The sequence below is a fragment of the Mandrillus leucophaeus genome, unplaced genomic scaffold (genome assembly GCF_000951045.1).
Source record: "Mandrillus leucophaeus isolate KB7577 unplaced genomic scaffold, Mleu.le_1.0 Scaffold103, whole genome shotgun sequence".
In the NCBI taxonomy this organism is placed as follows: domain Eukaryota; kingdom Metazoa; phylum Chordata; class Mammalia; order Primates; family Cercopithecidae; genus Mandrillus; species Mandrillus leucophaeus.
The window spans coordinates 3,739,540-3,763,614 of record NW_012098432.1 but is presented as its reverse complement, the minus strand read 5'-3'; the positions used below and the strand labels follow the sequence as shown (position 1 = coordinate 3,763,614).

The 24,075-nt window shown below is 33.3% G+C and overlaps 1 protein-coding gene across 1 annotated transcript in view; it reads left to right on the top strand.

Moving 5' to 3' along the window:
- Positions 1–24,075, top strand: part of LRRIQ3 (leucine-rich repeats and IQ motif containing 3) — a 172,666-nt gene that overhangs the window by 114,168 nt on the left and 34,423 nt on the right. The window contains exon 6 of the mRNA XM_011977711.1: positions 7,610–7,739. Within this exon, the coding sequence (XP_011833101.1) occupies positions 7,610–7,739 (130 nt within the window). The remainder of the gene's footprint in view (positions 1–7,609; positions 7,740–24,075) is intronic.

Genomic DNA, 24,075 nt, shown 5'->3' with positions numbered 1-24,075 from the left:
ATTGCATTGGGAGTTATACCTGATGTAAATGACGAGTTGATGGGTGCAGCACACCAACATGGCACAAGTATACATATGTAACAAACCTGCACGTTGTGCACATGTACCCTAGAAGTATAATTAAAAAAAAAAAATGCAGATCTTTGTCGGGAGCTTAAGAATTTAGCTCATGCTTTCTACTATCTTTTTCTAACTTTCAGTGCTTTTTTTCTTGTTTTCACATCTACATAGGGAAATAATCAGTAAATTATGAAATATTTTGAAAAAGACAGAATTTAAATATTTACTAATAATAACTTTATGCCTATGTCTAGTATTGTGCCATGGATATAGCTGGCATTCAATACATAGCTGTTGAATAAACTAATCAAATTTATCATCTTTTTTTGTTACTTGTGACTTGATAATACAACGGATTGAAGAATACAATCAAAGTGGTGCAGAAATATCAAGATAAGTAAACCACAACCCCAGTCCTCAGAGAGAGTAATTTTTACTATGAGCAATGGACATAACTCTGATATAAAGTAGAATGCAACAAATGCTTTGAAGGTTATAAACAATGATATTATTTAAGGAAGAGCTATATTCTGTTTAAAATGAGATCTTTAAAGATATAGAATTATTTTAAATCATTACTAATAATATGTTAGCTACCAGATAATGTAATCCATGTACTAGAAAAATTGGGTTGTGAATAGAATTTTACTGAAATGTAAATAAAAATTAATCAAATTCATTTTTGGAGAGATTTTCAAATAAAATGAAAACTGCATACTCTAAAATTTCCCCATGTCCTTTCTTTTACTTATTCTACCTAGTGTCAATTATTACAATACACAAACTAGCATTGTTTTTTCCTTAATTTGAAGCTATAGCCTGCTCTAAAATCTCATGGAAGTTTGCAACGTCTCTTTTTTACTCAGTTCTACAAAGGTTGCTACCAGGTATCCACTGTAGTGTAGCTAAGAGTAGGCATCATTAATATACACATTGGTGCCTCCAATCTTCGTAATGACAGACCTTAGACTATTAGACAGTTCTTGAACTAAGGGAACATAACCTTTCTATTATCTTTTATGTCATGTATTCTTAAACTGGACACTTGCAGCATAATATATTCAGGTGCCCCATTTCTTGGCTACTTTGTGTATGGAAGAGAAATGTCACATTTATTTTATTTATACAATATGTTTCCTGTGTTTATCCAGGCCATTCTTTTTGGATTCTCTCCCATGTATCAAGGGTATTCTCATTTCTAGTTCACTCTCTTAAGATGAAGTAAGATTGGTATCAAATGCAGGGTAGTAGCAATTTTTCAAACAGCAGTTAAACCTGCCAGTCACTTAAAGGGGTTATCTTTTTTAAAGTAACTTTTTAGAGTTACTTTTTAGTAACTATTTCTGGTAAAACTTCATGTTAAACCATTTGAACCATGCCCCTTTCTCCATGGTTTTTCTTGTTAACCAGTACTTATTATTGAAAGCAGAGTCCAAGTGCTACTCGATAGTTCACCCACTTTGAGGACAACCCTATTTACTTTCCATACATGGATTGCTGTACACATTAACCTCCCCCTAAGGTGAAGGCTTTGCTTACTACGTTAATGAGAGGCTGTGCTGCCAAACACTAGAGCTAACAATTTTCATTCAAACAAATAAGGGTGACTCTTTCTGTTTGTGTTTTAGTATAATCTCTTTGCATATTATCTGGAAAAGGTAAGATCTGGATTAGCACTCTGATTTGTATCATTCAAAATGTGAAAGCAAAATTACAATTTTATAGAGCTCTAACTAGGCTACTTTGGGAAACTCAAACTAGGAAGGGATGAAAATGCAACTTGAATTTGAAAGACAGCAAAGTTCAGTATAAAGTGTTTACTCTTGATCTAGAAAGAAGATAGAGGCAATTGTTACCACTGCTAACGCTCCTTAATTTTTAAAGATAAATCATTATCTCTCTCGGGAACATAAATATCTAGTACAATAATCCATCTGACTTTTATAACCAGGTACTTATTTAATTTTTCAATTGTGGGGAGCTCTATAGCTCCTCAGATAATCTATTCCAATTTTCAATAATGCTCTGAGAAATTCTTATTATGATTAGATGAAATTTATTAATATACAATTGTCTCCCCCACTTCTATACCTATTATAGATTATTTTTTTCTTAGCTTCTTCACTCTAAATTACGTAAGGATGGCTCTTTTGTTGCTGTTTTTTTTTTTTTTTTTGTGATGTATAATCAACAGAACAGGTAGATAGATGTATCTGAGTAAAGATATAATTATTCTTACCAGACGTTTATGTTTTTGATTTTGTGTGTATGACAAATTGAGAAATTCATAAATTGATAGAGACACCAAAAAATTCACAGAATCTAAGACACCAAAACTTCAGAGAAACTAAATTCAGAGAATCATGATAAACAGTTTATAAAGAGATGCAAGAATTGTGAAGCGTTGCTGAGTGAGAAGCTTTGGAGTAACAGAAAGATGTTAAAGAATTCAGGAAGAAAAGAAGAGAATGTTGAATGTGTTATTGGGGCAAAGTCCTGTAGAAAATACAAGCTACATGTTTCTTTTAAAATTATTTCTGGTTGTTGGACTGTCTCTAAAGAATGGAGCTTTGTTTTGCATCATATTGAACTGAAGTTTCTAAATCTCCACTCATTCCTTCTGCTATTTCTCTTTGGCTGTATTCATTCAGCATTTAACAAATAATTATTAAGTATCTACTGAGTGTTAGAGAACATTCTCAGCATTGAGTAAAAAAAGAAAAGCAAAGTCCTTGCCCTCGTGGATTAAATTGTAGGAAGAAAAAACAAATCTTAACCCATGTTAGCAAACAAAATTGTGATAAATTTTATAAACAAAACAAGTAGGATGTTGAGATAGAGAATAATAGAAGGAAGACTATTTCTCATAAGATTGTTATGGATGGTTTTTCTGAGGAGATAATATTTAAAGTCCTGAAGAAAAAGGAGCTAGCCATGCACATTATAGGAAGGAGAATGTTGCAGGCAGAAGAAAGATCTTACACAAAGACCTGAGGCATGCAATAGCTTATTTTGTTTGGGGTTTGTGCAAGGGACTGCATGAAATCTAGTATAGCAGGACTATAATGAACCAGGTCAACAATACCATGAGATGAGCTTGGCTGTGTGGTCAGGAGCCATATTTTGATGACGTTCTATACCTCATAGAAAGGACTTAGCATCTTGAACAGTCGGAGGATTTAAAGCTAAAAGAGAAACATGATTGGATTTACATTTTGACAATGTAGATGTATATTATAAAAGCCAGGGTGAAGGCAGAGTCCAATAAGAGGTATTTGTGATTGACCAGAAATAGATGATTATAGCTGTAGAATGGAGAAGTAGCTGAACATTTAGAGAAGGGAGCATATTTAAAATATATTTTGGAAGTAGCCTTGCCAAGATTTGCTGATAGCTTAGACATAAGGTTTCAGAAGAAGGGTTAAAGAACAAATTCTAAGTATTTCTGAGTTGAAAAAAATTATTTTTTTCAGCAATATTTTTCAAAATGAAAAAAATGGATAGTGGAGGAGATAGGGACCCTGAATCTCCCTTTATCTTTTCTCTATGCTGTACTTAACTATAGCCTATTTATATAGGGCTTACGTTTACAGTAATTGAGTAGGTAGGCTGCTTACTATTCATGTTCTAGGTTATCTAAAATCATCTGAAAATATGTTTTCCTGATCTGACATAGTTCTTCAGAAGTGAATATGGTAAAACTATTGCTTCTTCCATTCTCAACGAAATGCTTAATACAGCTTAGGGTCACATCATAAATGAATTCCTAACTAATTTACTTTTAACTAAAGTGTATTTTATAAATATAATATGTCTTATCACTCATGATTTTAAATCACCATCATGTACCCCAGTGATTAAGAATATTTTGCCCAACTGCAATATTTATTTCTATTTTACTTAATCTACTTAATTTACTCCAGGCTATTGACACTATCTTAGATTTTTGTTTGGTATTAATTAATTTTGTATTTTATTATCTCATTGGAAAATGTAGCAACCATTTCTTTTATATTTTACTTCTCATTTATATAAACATTGACCAGAATCAAGCTGAAAACAGAACCATGTATCATGACATTAGATACCTCCCTTCAGCTTGGCATCATTTTATTAATCTTCAGTCTTTCATGATCACTCAGCATTTCTGATCTCTATCTAAAAGTAATGAAAGATTTTATCAAACATACCGCTGAATACAGGTTTATCATGCCAAGGATATTTGAACCTGAATTAATTTTGACCATGTTAAAAATGAAATTGCATCTGATATAATTAGCTTATTGTCAACTTATAATATTCCTTGATTATTATTCCTTTACTAAGTGCTACCAAATACCCTTAAAATATTTTCTGCAATTATTGAGGACCAGCGTTAAGTCTAAGGTAGGGTAGGTAATCGAATATACTTTCTGTTATTGAAAGTGAGATCGTTATTAGATCATTCCTAGTCTTCTGATAACTTTTCATTCTCTATGATCTCAACGATCAATCGGTAAGTGCACACATTCTCTTTCCTTTCTTGCATTACATATAACAGAAAAGCCCATTTCTTTACTTTTGCAGCTTGTGTAAGCCTCAGTTCCTTTAGAGGTTTAAATTTTTTGATCATCTTTCTATAGATTTGTTCCCCTGTCATATATGTACCCTTTGTCATGAATTCTTCTTTTCTAAAAACATGGAAGGAAGTATTTTTATAAAACGTGACAAACAATGACAGCCAGATACATGAAAAGGGATAATTAGGAGAAATGAAGTAAGTATGTTTCTAAAAGGAGCTAACTAGCAATCTACTTAATTTCTGACCCTTTACATTTCATGAATCTATAAATTAACTGTATTTGTGATAGAGTTTGGATATCTCAAATTTGACAGATTTTTGGAGGGAGAGTTCTTGTTTTTTTCAGGGGAATCTAAAGGTGTAAGTACTAGTGGAAACAGGATCACTGAACATACTCATTATTTTATCATGAGTAGGATAAAAGTGAGATATATAGAAGAAAGAAATGACACATTTCTATGGTTCAAATGCAATTTGAGGTGATTTTCAACATGTGATGAATTGCATTGTTAGGAGGGAGAAACAGAGAGAAATTTCCAAATAGAGCAAAATTCTTAGAAGTAGGAAAATACAAGAGTGATGATGTAACATGAAGAGGACTTGCAGAAGAATTTGAGGCTGAAAAGGTATTTAGAGTTGTTGTTACAAACTGGATTGCAAAATAGTGCCACACATTGTATTTTGTCGTACTTATCTGATAGAAAAACCAGGGCCTAAATGAAAATACAAGCAGCATTACTTAAAATTGTGTCATATTTTGACAATATGTTTTGGTATTGTGACTTCTTAAATTTTAATTATCCTTGGCAAGATTGAAAAATTTTTAAATGTAAAGAGAATATATGAGCTTAAAAGTCCTTATTTGTGTTTCCAGCGAAATGAGGTGATTTTATCACATAAAGAGTGAAAAAACATTGTCTTGTGTCAGAGTTGATGAGTGAAGAATTTTTAAATGAAAAATAAAAACAGGTTTATTCCAGGAACAGATGATACTTAACACCTATAATGAGCATTAAAAAGCCCTTACCCTATGAGTCACTGCTTGAAGACAAATTGTTTTTGATAAGTAAATTAGAGAATATCACATATAACATTTAAATAATAGAAACTCAGAAAATTGTAAATACAGGGGACTGAGGCGCATATCCAAGTGTCTTTTCTAAATTATCAAATAAAGGAGATTTGAACGGTTAACAGGTCAAAGTAGTGGGGGAAATGTGAGGATGAATTCTCTATTTCAAAATTCTGTCAGCTGTGACATATCAGAGAGTTTACCTGACTTTCTTCTTCTTAAACAAACATGGTGCCATTCACTGAAAGTAGGACTAAGAACTAATATATTTGGAGGAAAAAAATATGCTTTTGATTCTCTTGAGTATGAGATGTCCATGTGAAAGAACTCAGTTTATGGTTGTTATGATTATTAAATGAGTTAATATTCATAAAGAACTTCACAATGGCAAATGATAAGCACTATGTAAATGTTCCAGAAACAAATACACAAAAGCAAAGACCTCAGAAAGATCTATGTGAAAATAAATATTTGTGAGTCTTCAGAAGCTAGATCAGTGTTTCTTACCAAAGAAAGTATCATATCCTGAGAAAGTTTTTTAATACATAAACACATAACCTCATCTAACCTTCTGAACTTTTTCTCTATGATAGAGACTATTGGTTGCCTACCAATATATACTCTTTTCTTCTACCATGGTAATAGGCCCAAATTTCATTCCAGGCAGCAAAACGCTTAGCATTCCTTACCCTCCCCTTCATAGCGGGATATGGGGCCAATGAGATATTCAACAGAAGTTATTTGAAGAACCTCTGGAAAAGCTCCTTAAGATACATGGCCTGTGTCCTATTGTCATTTCCTTTTTCCTCCAACTTCTGACTGAAACGGTGTTTGGAGCTCTAGTAGCTATTTTGATTCGTGCGAAAAGTTTGAGGATAGTACCCATGCAGATACAGTAAGAGATGATAAAGGAATTTTGAAAGAGCCTATGCCCCTGATAACCTGATGAAAGCTCCATAACAGTCCTGGATGAACTGTGAAGAGGAAAGTAGATAACACTGTTATTAAAACATCCCACCCGGTTCACAGATATTATACAGTTGCATTCCACAATGCCCCTGTTCCCCATGAAGCTCCTCTTCAATATTCTACTTGCTACTCTTCCCACACATAGCTGATCCATTTGTCCTTTTTTTTTTTTTTCTGAGACAGAGTCTCACTCTTTTGCCCAGGCTGGAGTGCAATGGTGCAATCTCAGTTCACTGCAACCTCTGCCTCCTGGGTTCAAGTGATCCCCCTGCCTTGGCCTCTCGAGTAGCTGGGATTACAGGCATGCACCACCACACCTGGCTAATTTTCATATTTTTAGTAGAGACATGGTTTCGCCATGTTGACCAGGCTGAGCTCGAATTCCTGACCTCAGTTGATCCACCTGCCTCGGCCTCCCAAAGTGCTGGGGTTACAGGCATGAGCCCCTGCACCTGGCCCATTTGTAGTTTTAAAACGTGATAATTCTGGTCCCATTTCTCCCTTCCTTTCTTTCTGTGTTATTGTCCCTCCTTTTCCTCTTCCATGTTACTGCCTTTAAGTGCTCTGTGAAATAATTTTGTCCCTCCCTTTATTACTCTTAATCTTCCTTCAGGCTTTCTGGGGAAAACTATCTGGCTTCTCTTTGTTTATTCCTTATTTTCCCTCTTCCCTTGTTCCTTTTGTCATGGCACTCTCCTGGCAGGTCTCTCTTTCCCTCAATCTCTCTTATGGCATTGGCCAATATTAGTAGAAAGACAGATTGTTAAAATTATACACAATGGAGTTTTTAAAATTTTTTTCTTAACCCTGCCTACCTCACAGGTTTTTGTTTTTGTATTTTAAATGAAAGTCAATCATGATAATGTATAATTCATGTGAGAACACTTGGAGAACTCTAAAACGCATGAGATACTGTCATTTTCATTGCTTTTATTTTATTTTCACAGAATATATATTATCCTGTTGATTTAAAAACTTCCAGTGAACACAGAAAACATGTTTCATCTATTTTATGTGAATTAAAACCAAAAGATCTTGGCATGAAATCAAAAACATCAAGACATCTCATTCAAAAAGGTTAGTTATATGAATTTTTAATTGTATTTAATAAATATATTTTGATGAAGAGTAAATAATGTAATTAGAAATTGGGCATGTTGATTGGCAAGTATAAATCCAAAAGTCTAATGAAATATGTGTTGAGACTTCTAGATAAAAAATCCATATCTTGGAGCAAATGAAGCCAGACACAAAAGAGTACATGTAATCCATGTATAAAAAGCTAAAAAATGATAATTAGCTTCATAGGGGAGTAGTGAGTAGAAGAAATTACAGACAGGCATCTAGGATTTTGATATTGATCTGTGTGATGGTTATACGAGTTGGAAGAATTCATCCAGCTATACACCTGTGATTTGTTCACTTTTCTCCGTGTATTCTCTATTCCCATTAAAAATATTACATCAATGTTAAAAAATTATATCTTATTCAATAGTTTCTAAATATACATATTCAGAAGGTTATTTTATGGATATCAAGAATCTCATTTGGGGTAGAAGTTGGGAATTATGAGAAATTTTTGTTAGCAAGAATCATTGAACTGACAGCTTTGTTACTGTATGACTATGTCAGCATTGTACCTCCTTTAGGAAATCTGTCAAGTATCAGAATAATTACTACAAATTAGTTAAAATTTATAAGTTATTAAATTTCTTTCAGACTTGGGACATAATCATTTTTGTTGAATAAAAATGCATATTGTCATACATTATCAGTGATAAAATTTTAGTTTTAAATGTGATCTTGTTTTTGTCTTACAAAATTCGTTCTGGTAAAATTTGTCATGATTAGATATGCTTTTCTTTATCTTGCACAGAAGAATCATAAAATCACTTTTGTAAAATCATTTGAAGGTCTTATTTTTCTCAAGGGCTTCTCCTTATTCTTAAATATTCAAATCTTTCCTTTTTAATCCCATGATGGTGTCTTTATCCCATTTGATTTTCCCTTCTTTGCAAATGAACTGGTCAAACTCTGTTTCCTTATTGCCAGTGGCTTTATTTCATCAGTTCTCCATTTTTACACATGTACTAATTTAATAAAACTATTTTTTTAAAAAAAAGAATGGACTGTTCACCTGTATTGAAGGCCAGTTGAAAAGACTTTGTGTGTGTGGTCTTTTCGTTTGTTTGTTTGTTTTAAAACTGTCTCACTCTGCCACCTAAGTTTGAGTGCAATGGAATGATTATGGCTCAGTGCACCCTCGACCCCCTGGGATCAAGCGATCCTCCACCTCAGCCTCCTAAGTCGCTGGGACTACAGGCATATGCCACCATGCACAGCTATCTTTTAGATTTCTTGTAGAGATGGAATTTCACCATGTTGCCCAGGCTGGTCTTGAACTCCTGAGCTCGGGCAGTCAACTGCCTCGGCCTCCCAAACTGCTGGGATTCTAAGTGTGAGCCATCTCGCCTGGCTGAAAGTCTTGGAATATGAAAACTAAATAGTATTTATTGAATCTGGAATATAGATATCAACGGTGGCCTTGACAAAAGCAAACTCAATGAAGTAGCAGAGATAGGAACCATGTTGGAGAAGGTTAAGAGTGAGTGGAAGTAAAGAAGTAAAAGCATTGACAATATTTAACGCTTTTGAGGTATTTTAAACTTTTCGATTTTTATACTCTCAATAATCTCAAGGCATTGAAAAAAAGAAATCAACCTTCTGAGTATCAAAAATTCTAAATTATGAGCCAAAGACATTTTTAGTGTTATCAATATTTTGTTATATTTATCCTTTGAAAATGTATTAAGTATGTATAAATCATAAAAGAACATTATGGTCAGAATATTTGAATAATCAAAATTTCATACCAAAAGTTAAATCTGGATATCATAAATTCTAGCTATTACTGCTGCCTTCTAAGGTGAAGGGAATTTGAGTGAATGACTGAGGATTTTTTTTTCAAAATGGTACAGTCTGCTAATAGGTACCTACTTCCAACTAGGCTAGATATCTCTTCATAATCAGAGCATAGATGTGAGCATAAATTGCCCCACAGTATGGATCATCTCTCAGTAGACCTATTTCCTAGATACTATTACTCCTGAGCACTAATTATGTTTTCTTCTTTGTTCACAAGCCCAAATATGAAGAAATTTAACAACGTGATAAAAAATTAATCTCTCTCAATTAAAATATATATATATGCAAAAAGCATTTTATTTATAATTTTAGGAGGTTCATGGGATCACCAAAGCCCATCTATGGTCCTTAAATTAGTTGGTAAGAACAAGAATCACATAATTTAGCTAACATACGAGATTTTATACCGCCTCTAAAATCTCCAAGAAAAGCTCACCTCAGTAAGTAATGGTTCTGGTATTATCAATTACATATCTTGCACATTTTTGTATCTTCATTCCTTGAGCTATTCCTAAACATGAGCTATTCCTAAACATGAGACATTATATAAGACTTACTTGATATATATGTGATGCTTAATGTTTCTGATGGAGCATAGATTAGTTTGAGTGCTATTCACATCACCTATTACCGTAATTCCAACTTTTAAATATCATTCTTAAATACTGATATTTGTGTGGCTAAATATAATGGTGATAATCAAACTACCTACAAGAGTAATATATGATTTTTTAATTTTTAATTGGAAATAATATGTTATTCTATATATTTTCTAATGCTTATATTGTTAATATAAGGTCAGCCTGAATAATTAATACATTGCTGAGTGTTACAACTCTTATATGGGACCATATTATTCCATTTTCTCACCTAGACTTTCAAAGTTGGTAAAACTTTTAAAATATTTATTAGGTAAATACACTGATGAATGGGACCCATGCTATTTGTACTATAACTACATGTTCCAGTTTGGCCCCAGAGAGTCTCAGTTTGTGCTCATTGTCCTGGTGCATAACAGTGCCTTTCAGTCTTGAACATGCTCCAGTCTAAATGACATGTTTATTGTTATACAAAACATATGTGCCTTACTTTTTCTTCTTCATAAATCAGTTTAACATTATTGGATTGTCAAATTAGAATGACACAATTCAAAGATTTTACCTCAGTATGAAACTGTACTAATAACATCAAGGATACAATCAAGAGACTCAAATGAAACAAAGAGATATCTGGGACATCAAGGGTAGCTTTCTAGGTCCTCTCTTCCCTTGGAGAACATGCACTTCTGACCCAGGAAAACGAAGTCTCTAGTAAGGATTATGAGTTTACTTCCAACAGAGGCAATTTTACGTTACGAAGTATTTTCATTTTGTTTTCCAGAGGGTTGTGTAGTTTATTGACATTTTCCAGGGAACACATCTCACAGACTCTGTGTTTATTTCACAGAAGCAATCCTGGCAGGTCACAGTGGCTCATGCCTGTAATCTCAGAGTTTTGGGAGGCCAAGATAGGAGGAACATTTGAGGTTTGCAGGATGCAGTGAGCTATGATCATGCTACTGTACTTTAGCCTGAGTGACTTAGAGAGACTCTGTCTCTAAAAAATTATATAACTATATATAACTAGATAGATGATAGATGGTAGTTATATATACATACAAGCAATTTACCTAAAACTATATATATAACTATAAAATTTGTATAGTTATATATATGTGTGTGTGTGTATGTATACATAAAATGCGTGTGTGTGTGTGTGTGTGTGTATATATATAGCAAAGACAAGGAATCAATTACATATATATTGAGATATATATATAAACAATCTTTAGCCAGGGTCCATCCTGCCAAAGGCATGCAATAGATAAGGTGTCTTTCTCCTGAAAAATATAATTTGTCTATTTTTTCTGGAGTTCCAGTTGACATGGAGATCAGATTACTTTACAGTCTTCTTTTCTTCCTACTGGCCCTCATTTTATATAAAAAAAAAAAAATAAGTGGATTACTGGACAGATACTTTAACTCCTTCCTCCTACCCCTTCAACAGATTTCGAAATTGAGAGGTATTTTATTATGCTTAGATTTCTTTTTACTAAATCATAAGTTATTACTAAACAGGGGCACACACACACATATATACACACAATTATATATACACATATATGTATCATTTTAAGTTCAGGGGTACATATGCAGGTTTATTACATGAGTAAATTATATGTCACAGGGGTTTGGTGTACAGATTGTTTCCTGCCCAAGTAATAAGCATAGTGCCCAATACATATTTTTTTGATCCTCTCCCTCTTGCCTCCCTCCACTCTCCAGTAGGGCCTAGTGTCTGTTGCTCCCTTCTTTCTTTCCATATGTACTTGATGTTTAGCTCCCACTTATAAGTGAGGTACTGTGGTATTTGATTTTCTGTTCCTGCATTAGTTCACTTAGGATAATGGCCTCCAGCTCCATCTTGCTGCAAAGAACATTATCTCATTACTTTGGGGGCTGCATAGTATTCCGTGTTGTTTATGTACCACATTTTTTAAATCCAGTCTACCACTGATGGGCATCTAGGTTGATTACATGTCTTTGCTATTGAGAATCGTGCTGCGATGAACATGTGTGCATGTGTCTTTGTGATAGAAAAATTTATATTCCTTTGTGTATATGGCCAATAATGGGATTGCTAGACCAAATAGTAATTCTATTTTATTTCAGAAATCACCAAACTGCTTCCCATAATGGGTGAACTAATTTATATTCCCATCAGCAGTGTATAAACCTTTTCTTTTCTCCATAACCTTGCATTATCTGTTGTTTTTTGACTTTTTATAACCATTCTGACTGATGTGAGATAGCATTTCATTGTGGCTTTGATTTGCATTTCTTTAATGATTAGTGATATTAGATAAATATTTTTATCAGCCCTAAGCATTCAACATTCAGCTAGAGCATATGAAATCCTACTGTCACGGAGCTTGCATATTGTTGTAATGATGATATTACAACTTTCAGTGGAAATTTTGGAAGATTATAAAGTTCAAAGTCTCCATGTACCTACTTGGAACTTGTGACTAAGGATAGATATTATACTGTCTCATTTGTATTATCAAATAAATGGTAATTTACTTGTATATGACATTTTAGCTGCTGATTGAATTTGTTAGATATTGTCCAAAATTCCTGTTGTATTAATTAGCTAGTTTTTAATAATAGATGCTTTTATCATCTTTAACTTAAGGCCACTATTTCTCCTAGCTTCTTTTTTATAATGCTTATCCAAATTTTTTTATGTTTCTCTACAAAAATGATATAACACTGTAGGTCAGACATTTTAAAATAATGCTATACTTCATGCTTTATGAATACCTATTCCATCGGCTGCTGTAAGAGGCATTTTCAGTGTTAAAAATTAACATACAAATTTCTTGATTTATACTGAAAAGATGCGGCATACAAGGCTGAAATTGAAACCTTAAAAGTGTGTGTTCTGTTAGTGATTTTTAACCCTTTATAGTAAGTATAGCTGGAGAATGGGCCAAACTTCTACAGCTCTTTCAAAGTACCATTTATGTTTCAGATGCAGTTATAAAGAAGTAAATTCAAATACTTTCCAGAAAGTGCCAGCTGCTACATAAAAGATATTTCTGAGAACAAAACTGCTACTTCCTATTCAAAAAAAAGGTCAAAAGTTTAATTATTTGAGGGTCATTGTATCATAGTGCCTGTGATCAGATTTATGCAGTCTTTAGTTATTTTACCTTCATTATATACTTTTTCTTGCTCCAAATCCACTTATATCTGAAATGAAGACTCTAAAGGTGATTTTATGGTTTCCATTGAAGCACATTACATTTTCTGTCTCCACCATTTTTCTTCCAAATTCATCCAATTTATCACATCATTCTGATTTCAATCCACTTGTGCTTTATGCAATTTTAACAGTGCTTTTTTTTTTTTTTTTTTTTAACCATTCTAGATTGTTTGCTGGAATGACTGAATTTTAGTCTAGGATATAAAATAGTATCAACCAAATTACTTCAGATGAGCAATTAGAGCATACTCAAGCATATAAAACTAGAAATCTTTGCTACCAGATGTTAAATTAAAAGCAAACAAGCAAACAAACCAAAAATGTATTTTGTTTTTGTGTCTGTGTAATATTTCAAATTGCTTTTAAAATATTTTAAATGCTTTTACTACTGAGAGCAGAGAGGAAGAAGGTGAAATTTAAACCAGATATGTTTGAATTTATTTTGTAATTTTAAGCACCAGTGCCATATATTCCATGTGCTCCCCTGCATTGCCCAGCTTCCCATGCAGGTATGTAAAAATTATGTGGTCAGTCTCTCTACTTGACTGTGAGCAAAAGTAAAAGTGATCACTTTGGAGTGAAAGCAATTAAGAGCATCATTCTATTTCCCTGCTACACAGATCTTAGAGGCCATATGTTCCATTAATATAGCTGCAAGATCCTCCTGACCCACGTTGTTTCTTAGATGAGAAATAAGGAAATCTTCACTGTGTTAAACTGTTGAGATTACAGGGTTTATCTGTGAGGGAAGTTAGGATTAATCATGCGATTAAATACAGAAATTAGTGTCATAACAAAAAACATAAAATATGGCCTTATCTTTGTGATTAGTTATAGGAGATGAGAAAATTGATATCAGAGGCTGAAAAGATGGCAATACACGTTGTTTAGAGCAAAGAATGTCCCCATGATAACTTGGAAGGCAAACTATGTGCCTACTAGTTTATGTCTCTAAGGGAAGAAGCTGGAAGATGGAATATTGATTCTGTATGTTGGTTGTACTTGACTATGTTTGGCAAATTACCTTATAGCAAAAAGAGAGCTCAGAAAAGTAGCTGGTTTGCAAGACAAAATAAAAGAAAGTGAAGAGCTCCAAAATTAGAGCCTTGCACATTTGGAAAGCTGTCTGCTTCTAAATCACAAATAGTAAAACAATAAATTTAACAAATCTTTTAGACAAGGGCCCAAACTTCGTAAATGAAAATGATGACTCACAGCACAGTTTAGATTAAGCATATGGGCTTCCCATCTATTATTCTAGATTTATAGTAACTTCCATTAAATTGCTAGAGAATGAGTTATGGGAAGAAATTAAGAAAAAAAAAGTAGATATGAAAACTACATATGACTCCAAAAGAATTTTGGGTGTAATCAACCGCATATGGAACTCACAGAAGAAAATAGATCAGATATCTATACTTTTAAAGGAAAGGTATTACCAGAGAACTTTAGCCTAAAATGCCTTTAAGCATTCAAGACTTAAACATACACTTGATCCCCTCATCTTCAGCACTAAAAAGTGCACTGAAAAAGCTTTTGTAGCCTCTGAGATAGGCAATCCCCTAATTCCCCACACCTTCAGAATGCAGGAAAACTCCACACGGAAAGCAGAATCAGGGACTAATTCAGGAACCACCTGTACCTGAAGGTAGGAGAAATTCACAAAGTGTGTACTTCCACTTGTGGTTAGTCTTTCCCTGTTCCACTTTTGTATATTTAATATGTATATGATTGGGTGGGGCAGAAGGCGGATGATTTCTCTTTTAATTCATAAGTCTCTGGACTAAAAACTTATCCAGACCTGATTGAGAGATACTGCACACAGAGATTCTGGACTTGATGGGATTTCAGTTGTCATTTTTTAGGAGTGTGTTCTATGTTTGGGGAAAAGGGATCAAAGGATCTTTGGTGACCTGTGGCAATAATTTTGTTCTTACAAAGTATTCTACTTGTTTCTCTACATTTTCTAACTTTCCTTAAATTTAATTGGGGTGACATAATTTATTACTGGTTAATAAATTCTGACTCAAATTAAGTGTGTCACTTCTGGGCTAAGCACACCATTCTCTTTATTTCGTTGCTTTAGCGTCCCTAGAGAGCTTATGTTTCAGAATGTATAGCTACATTATGTACGAAGAATGCCACCCCCTCCCCCAGTTTAGGTTTGAATGAGCAAGAAATCAACTTTTGTTGTGTTAACCATTATGATTTTAGATTTTGTCTGCCATGGCATCTAGTGTTAATTATCTTTAATATACTAACCATGGTGATGGACTTTTCTTATTATCAAATAGCTATAATAAAAGCATGTATTTCATAAGTAGGCTATGAAAATTAAGTGAGAGAATGCATGGATAGCACTTGACATAAAGTCTAGCACATGTGTATACTCAATTGTCCAGTAAAATATCTAGCACAGAATAATTGTTAATAAATGTTAGCTGCTGCTGCTGCTGCTGTTATTGTTATTATTAGACCTCATATACCAATAGAACTGAAATGTATTGTGAAAAGTAGCTGTGGTTATACCAAAACATGTGTCTATTGTATAATTTTTTTGAGAATTTAGAAAGAAAAGTGATAAGAAATAGAAGCCCATAGGGGATTATTAAGTACACATTATGTCAAATAAATCTAATTTTCATTATTATTGGTGTTAAAATAATAATTTATGTAATATTTATACAGGCTGTCTTGATTTTTAGAGATCTTTGAATTTAAGAGATTTTCATAATAATCTTAGGACAAAATAGAAAATATTTAGTCATGGGTATTTTTTTACTGTTTTTTTTTGTTTTTTTTTTTAGGCGGAGTTTCACTCTTCTTGCCCAGGCTGGAGTGCAGTGGAACGATCTCAGCTCACTGTAACCTCTGCCTCCCAGGTTCAAGTGATTCTCCAGCCTAAACCTACCAAGTAGCTGGGATTACAGGTGTGCATCACCATGCCCAGCTAATTTTGTATTTTTAGTAGTGATGGGGTTTCACTATGTTGGTCAGGCTGGTCTCAAACTCCTCACCTCAGGTGATCCACCCACCTCGGCCTCCCAAAGAGCTGGGATTATAGGCATGAGTCACCGCGCTCTGCCTCAGTTTTTATGTAGTTGAATAATCTTACTTAACAACAATTTTAAATGCTTCAATGCTAACCTGGAATTAGTTTTTTAAGGGGCTATCTCAGGATCATTCTGTTTATTACCATATTAGAATTAAGTACAAACAACATGATTATACATTTTATAAGGCCAGAAGAGTGAGCTAATATTTAATAAAAAATAAAATTATAAATGTTTAGACTGAAACAAAGAGCTAAAACCAGGAATATAAAATGTTTAGCAAGTATAAATCTGCCATTTAAAAAAATCTATTCAAACACAGATTAAACGATACATGATTTAAAGCAAATTCATGCGAAGGCATTCAATTTTTAATTTTCCTCAAGCTAACTATGGAGGAACAGTGTATTTTGTACCTCTTCAATAGCTGATATATCTTTGGCTTTATGAATTGATGCATCCACAGTGAGATAAAAATCTACTATTTTACTCTGATGTCAGCTCTCCTAGGATCATGATTCACCTTTGAAAATGATTATAATCAGCAGAAGCTTTTATAGAGAAGGGTAATTATGATGCTAAGGGGACTTGGAATCAAAACAAGGGGAGACTGTTCCTTAACATAAAACTTTCTTAAAATTAGACCAGCATAAAGTCAAAATGAAATATTTAAGAATTAGTCACTTCCTTCACTGAAAATATGCAAACATAAGCTGGGATAAGCATTTGTTGAGCTTTTTGAATAAGGAAGGCAATAAAAATAATTGGTTTGGTTGTACTAGAAGTCTTCTGTAGTGCCAGCTATCTTGTAATAGTCTGCAGTTCTTTGATTGTAAGTACAGTGAACAAAGCCTTGGAGAAATATACGAGAATATTAAGTAGCCAAATGTAACAGGAGAACTAGGTGGAGAAAAGAGACAAAAGGGAAAGAAAAATTATTCAAAAAATAGTTACTTTCCAAATTTGATGAAAAACTGTATTCTGCATATTTAAGGATATCAACAAACTCCAAATAAGATAAACAGAAATATTTCCATCCAGACACATTATAATCAAAATATTAAGAACAAAATATAAAGATAGAATTTTGAAAGTAGTAAGAGAAAAACAATTCATTACATGCAAGGAACTCCCATGAGAATAATAACTTACTGCTCATCAGATATAATGAGGCCAGAAGGCAGTAAGATAACATCAAAATGCCGAAAGAAAAGAAAACTATCAACCAAGATTCTTAAATTCAGAAAAACTGTCTTTCAAAAATAAAGGTGAAATAAAGACAGTCCTAGATGAATGAAGGTGAAATAAAAACATTCCCAGATAAATGAAAGCTGAGAGATATCATTGCTAAAAGATGTGCCTTAGAAGGAGTATGAAGGAAAGTTCCACAGGTTGAAAGCAAGTGGCACCAAACAGTATTTCAAATCCACATGAAAAACCAAAGAGTGCTAATAAAGGTTAAAAAGTCAGTAATTATAAAACACAATGTAATTGCACCTTTCTTCTTCTTTTCTCTTTTAATTGACTTTAAAAACAACTAAATAAAAAAATATGTATATATAATTATATTGTTGGCTATATAACATGTAGAAATGTAATATTTTTGATAATAATAGCATAGAGGAGGTAGGTGTAACAAAGTTATATTGGAGTAATGAAATGATGTGAGATGGTAACAAGCCTAGAGAAAGAAATAGCACAAAAATAGGTAAATTAAAAAAGCTAATAACAAGTCTATGACTATATATACTTGCTCTCCACTTTTTGTCAGTTTTCTAAATATATATACAGTATAATTACAAAAATATTTTTACCATATATAGACATTATACATTATATGTAGTATCTATAAATGCACAAAAGTGGGAAATGACATCTGTAAGAGTAAGGTTTTCATATTTTACTGGAATTTACTGGAAATCTGGTGTCATTTTGATAACTTAAGATATATATCTATTGCAAGCCCTAGAGTGACCCCTGAGAATATAGCCCAAAAATAAAATTAAACAATCATTAAAATAATTAAAATGATGCCATAGAAAGTATTCACACATCATATCAAGATAAAATTAAATGTGAATTGATAAAGATCCAATCGAAAGACAGATTGCCAGATTTAATTTAAAAACAATCCACCTACATACTTTCTAAAGCAAATACACTTTAGATTTAAAGTTTCATGTAATTTGAAAGTAAAATGATGGAAAATGATACCATGCAAACAGCAATCATCAGAGAACTGGAGGGACTGTATTAATATCGGTCAAAAAAATAAAACGAAAAAGCAGTGTTGCTGGAAATAAAAAGGGGCATGTCACAATAATGAAAGAGTCAACACTTTAGGAATATATAACAAATATAAAAATATAGACACGTAACAATAGAAACCTCAAATTGACAGAAAGTAAAATCTGACAAAATTGAAGAGAGAAATAGACATTGCAACAATAAGAATTGGAGACATTTATATGCCACTTTGAATAAAGGATTCAATAAATGGGTAGAAGATCCAAATGAACCTAGAAGATTTGACCAACAGTGTAAAGCAGGCACTCTGAATGAACCACTCATCAGTAGCAGAATACACATTCTTCTCAAGTGTGCATGGAATATTTTCTAGTTTAAACCGTATACAAGTATACCAGGTTATGAAAAGAATCAAGGAATTTTAAAAGATGGAAATGATTCAAAACATGTTCTTTATTCATTATGAGATTACATTAGAAATCAATGATAGAAGAAAATTTTCAAATCTCACAAATGTACAAATAACGTGGAAATTAGAAAACACCCGTCCTCGTTTCTTTTTTGTTTTTTGTTGTCATTTTGTTTAGGGGTTTTTTGTTTCTGGTTTTCATTTTGTTTTGTTTTTTTGGTAGTGGTTGTTATTTTAGGATTACTTGAGTGTCTATTTTATTTAATTGTTTTTACTTTACATTTTTAACTTTTATTTTAGGTTCAGGGGAACATATGAATGTTTATTACATATATAAATTGTATGTTATATGGGTTTGGTGTACAGATTGTTTCCTCACCCAGGTAATAGGCATAGTACCCGATAGGTAGTTTTTGGCTCCTCACCCTCCTCACACCCACCACCTTCAAGTAGGCCCCTGTGTCTGCTGTTCCCTTCATTGTATCTGTATATACTTGATGTTTAGCTCCCATGCTCAGGATAATGGCTTACAACTCCAAACATATTACTGCAAAAGACATGATCTCATTCTTTTTCATGGCTGTGTGGTATTCCATGTTGTGTGTATGCCATATTTTATTTATCTAGTCTACTGTTGATGGACATTAAGATTGATTATGTGTCTTTGCTACTGTGAATAGTGCTGTGATTTCTATTCCATTGAGTACTCATTCTGTTTTAAGTTCTTTCAGAAATTGTCAAACTACTTTCTACAGTGAGTGCACTAATTTACATTTCGATCAACAGTGTATAAGCCTTCCCTTTCCTCCGCAATCTTGCCAGCATCTGTTATTTTTTGACATTTTAGTAATAGCCATTCTGACTGGTGTGAGGTGGTATCTCACTGTGGTTTTGATTTGTATTACTCTAATGGTTAGTGATATTGAGCATTGTTTCATATGCTTGTTGGTTATATACATGTCTTCTTTTAAAATGTGTCTTTTCATGTCTTTTGCCCAATTTTCAATGGGGTTGTTTTTCACTTGTATATTTGTTTAAGTTCCCTATAGGTTTTTGGATACTAGACCTTTGTTGGACTCATAGTTTGCAAATATTTTCTCCCTATTCTGTAGGTTGTTTACTTTGTTGATAATTTATTTTGCCGTGCGGAAGAAGCTTTTGAGTTTAATTAGGTCCCATTGGTCAATTTTATTTTCTTTTGAGAAAAACTCTCATTCTGTCTCCTAGGCTGGAGTGCAGTGGTATGATCTCAGCTCCCTGTAACTTCCACCTCCCAGGCTCAAGGAATCCTGCCACCTCAGCCTCCCTAGCAACTGTGAATACAGGCATGTGCCACCAAGCTTGGCTATATTTGTATTATTTATAGAGAGAGGGTCTCACTAAGTTATGCATCCTAGTCTCCAGCTCCTGAGCTCAAGCAATTCACTGGACTAGGCCTCCCAAAGTGCTGAGACTACTGGTGTAAGTCACCATGCCCAACCACATTTGTCAAGTTTTTTTTTGTTGCAATTGCTTTTGCCATCTTGATCATGAAATCTTTTCCTGGTCCCATGTCCAGAATATTATTTCCTAGGTTACCCTTCAGGGTTTTCATGGTTTTAAGTTTTACATTTAAGTCTTTAACAGATCTTGAGTTGATTCTTGTATATGGTATAAGGAAGTGGTCGAGTTTTCATTTTCTGCAAATGTGGTATAGTTTGAAGTCAGGTAATGTGATGCCTCCAGCTCTGTTCTTTTTGTTTAGGATCGTCTTGGCTATTCAGTCTGTATTTTGGTTCCATATGAATTTTAAAATATTCTAATTCAATGAAGAATGTCATTGATAATTTGACAGGAATAACATTGAATCTGTTCATTGCTTTGGCCAATATGACCATTTTAACAATATTGATTATCAATATTGATTCTTCCTATCAATGAACATGGAATGTTTTTCCATTTGTGTCTTTTCTGATTTCTTTGAGCAGCATTTTATAATTCTCATTAGAGAGATCTTTCACGACCCCAGTTAGCTGTATTCCTAGGTATTTCATTCTTTTTGTGGCTATTGTGAATGGAATTGGATTCTTGATTTGACTGTCAGCATGGATGTTGTTGGTATATAAGGATGTTATTAATTTTTGTACATTGATTTCATATCCTAAAACTTTGCTGAAGTCATATGTCAGATCAATTCCTGACCCTCTACCTCTCTAAGCAGCTTTCCCTGACAGCTCAAGTGTCCTTGAAAGTTGTGACATCTGCTGCCAGAATTCCAGAGGTCTGTGGTAAGAGGGGGGCGCTTCTCGCCTGCTCAACTCACCCCTTCCCCAGAAGTCACTGGGGGTCAAAATGAGTCCTGATGTGTGGTAGCTACATGCAGAGGTCCCAGATTCCTGCCCCTTCAACCTAGCATGTGTTTCTTCTCTGTCTGCTCTCAATGCCTTCCTTCTGAAGACCTGCTTGGAGTGCACCAGTCTTCCTCATGTCCTGGTCCCTTGGTGGTAGATGTTCCTCCTACCTTTTTTCTTTTTTCTTTTTTTTTTTTTGGTGACAAGGTCTTGATGTGTTGCCCACTGTGAACTCAAACTCCTGGGCTCAAGTGATCTCTAGTAGCTGGGACTACAGTCATGGACCATCACACCCAGCTACACCCTCTCCAATAACCAATGGATCAGAGAAAAAAATTATAAATGACATTAGAAAATATAGATAGGTAAATGAAAACAAAAACAACTTATGAAGTTCAGCTAAAGCAGTACTGAGAATGAAATTTATATCTGTAAGCACCTGTATTAAAAATGCAAAAATACTTCACATATATAACCTAACTTTCCACTTTAAGAAAAAAAGGAGAATAAGAAGAGGAAGAAGAAGAAGAAGGAGAAGGAGAAGGAGAAGGAGGAAGAAGACGACGACTCAGGCTACTAGAATCAGAAATGAAACAGGGGACATTACCACAAATTTTCCAGAAATAAAAAGGATGTTAAAGGAATACAATGAACAATATGCAAATACATTTTATGTTAGATGAAATGAACACTTTCCTAGAAGTATAAAAATACACAAATATTTGAAAATCATTTATATAGTGAGTAATTTGAAAATAATTTAAGAATACAATTTTATTTATAATGGAAACAAGAAGAACAAAATACTTAGGAATAAATTTAGCAAAGTAATTACAAGACTTCTCTACTGAAGAATTAAAGTAGATCTAAATAATTGTAAAGACACTCATGTTCTTGAAATGGATGACTTAAAATTGTTAAGATGATATTACTACTGAAAGCAATCAAGAGATACAAGCAATCCCTGTCAAAATTTCAATGCTTTTTCTTTTCAGAAATGGAAAAGGTGATCCTAAATTCCACATAGAATGTAGGGGATTTCCAGCAAACAAAACGATCTTTAAAAATAAAAACAAATTTGAAGAACTCACAGTTCCTGATTTGAAACTTACTGCAAAGCTACAATAATGAAGACAATGTGAAACTGGCATAATGAAAGACATTTAGATCAAGGCAATACAATATTTTGACAAGAGTGCCATGATAATTTATTGAGGAAAGAATAGTTTTTCAAAAAATAGTGCTGGGAAAGATATATATCTACATTCAAAAATTGATGTTGGATCCCTATATCACACCATGTACAAAAATTAACTTTAAATGGATCATAGACCTAAACATAGGAATTAAAATTATAAATGTCTTAGAAGAAAAGATAGGAGTAATCTTTTAACTTGGGCAATGATTTTTTTTAGATATGCCACTAAGAGCATAAGCCAAAAATATTAAGAAAAGAAAAAAAAAAGCAAATAAATACAGATAGAAAATGGAAGACTGAACTACATCAAAGTTGAAAAAATAAACAACTTTGTGCTTCAAAATATACCATCAAGAAAGTGAAAAGGCACTCACTGAGTAAGATAAAATATTTGCAAATAACATATCTGCTATGGACTTGTACCCAGAAATATTAAAAATCTTGTACAACATCTTTGGCCACCAGGGCAGTACAAATAAAGAATTCAATGAGATTCTGCTTCATACCCATTCAGATGGCTATAGTAAAAAACACAGACAGTGCAAAGGGTTGGCAAAGATAAGGAGAAATTGGAAACTTCATGGATTGCAGATGGATTTGCATACATTGCTGGCTATAAAATGATACATCCATTTACTTTCTATTTTGTTTATAATTAATACCTAATAATTATACATATTTATGTGGTACAGTGTGATATTTCAATACATGTACACATTGCACAATGATTGACAGCATAATTAACATATTCACCACCTCAAACATTTACCATTTCCTTGTGTTAGATGCATTCAAAATCCACTCTTCTAGCTATTTGAAAACATGCAACAAATTGTTGTTGAGTATAGTCACTTCCCAGTGCTACAAAACACTAGAACTTATTCTTCCTATTTGTGTATCTGTTAACCAACCTATGACTATTTCCCTTCTCCAACACTCCCCAGCCTGTGGAAACCACTATTTTATTCTTTACTTCTATGAGATAAACTTTTTTAACTTCCATATATGCAAGAGAATATTATGATATTTGCCTCTCTGTACCTGGCTTATATCGCTTAATATAACATTCTCCAAGCTCATCATGTTGTAGTGAGTGACAGGATTTCATTCCATTTTATTTCTGCGTAATATTCCATTGTATATATATACCACATTTTCATTATCCATTCATCTGTTGATGAACAAAGGTTGATTCCATTTCTTGGCTATTGTGAATAGTGCTGCAACAAACCTGGGAGTTCAGATGTCTCTTTGAATACTAATATCATTTCCTTTGGATGAATACCCAGTAGTGGAACTGTTGGATCATATGATACTTCTATTTTTAGTTTTTTGAGGAACTTCCATACTATTTTCCATAGTCATTGTAATAATGTATGCTCCTACCAACAGTGTATAAGGGTTCTCCATTCTCTGCATTCTCACCATTATTTATTTTTTAGTT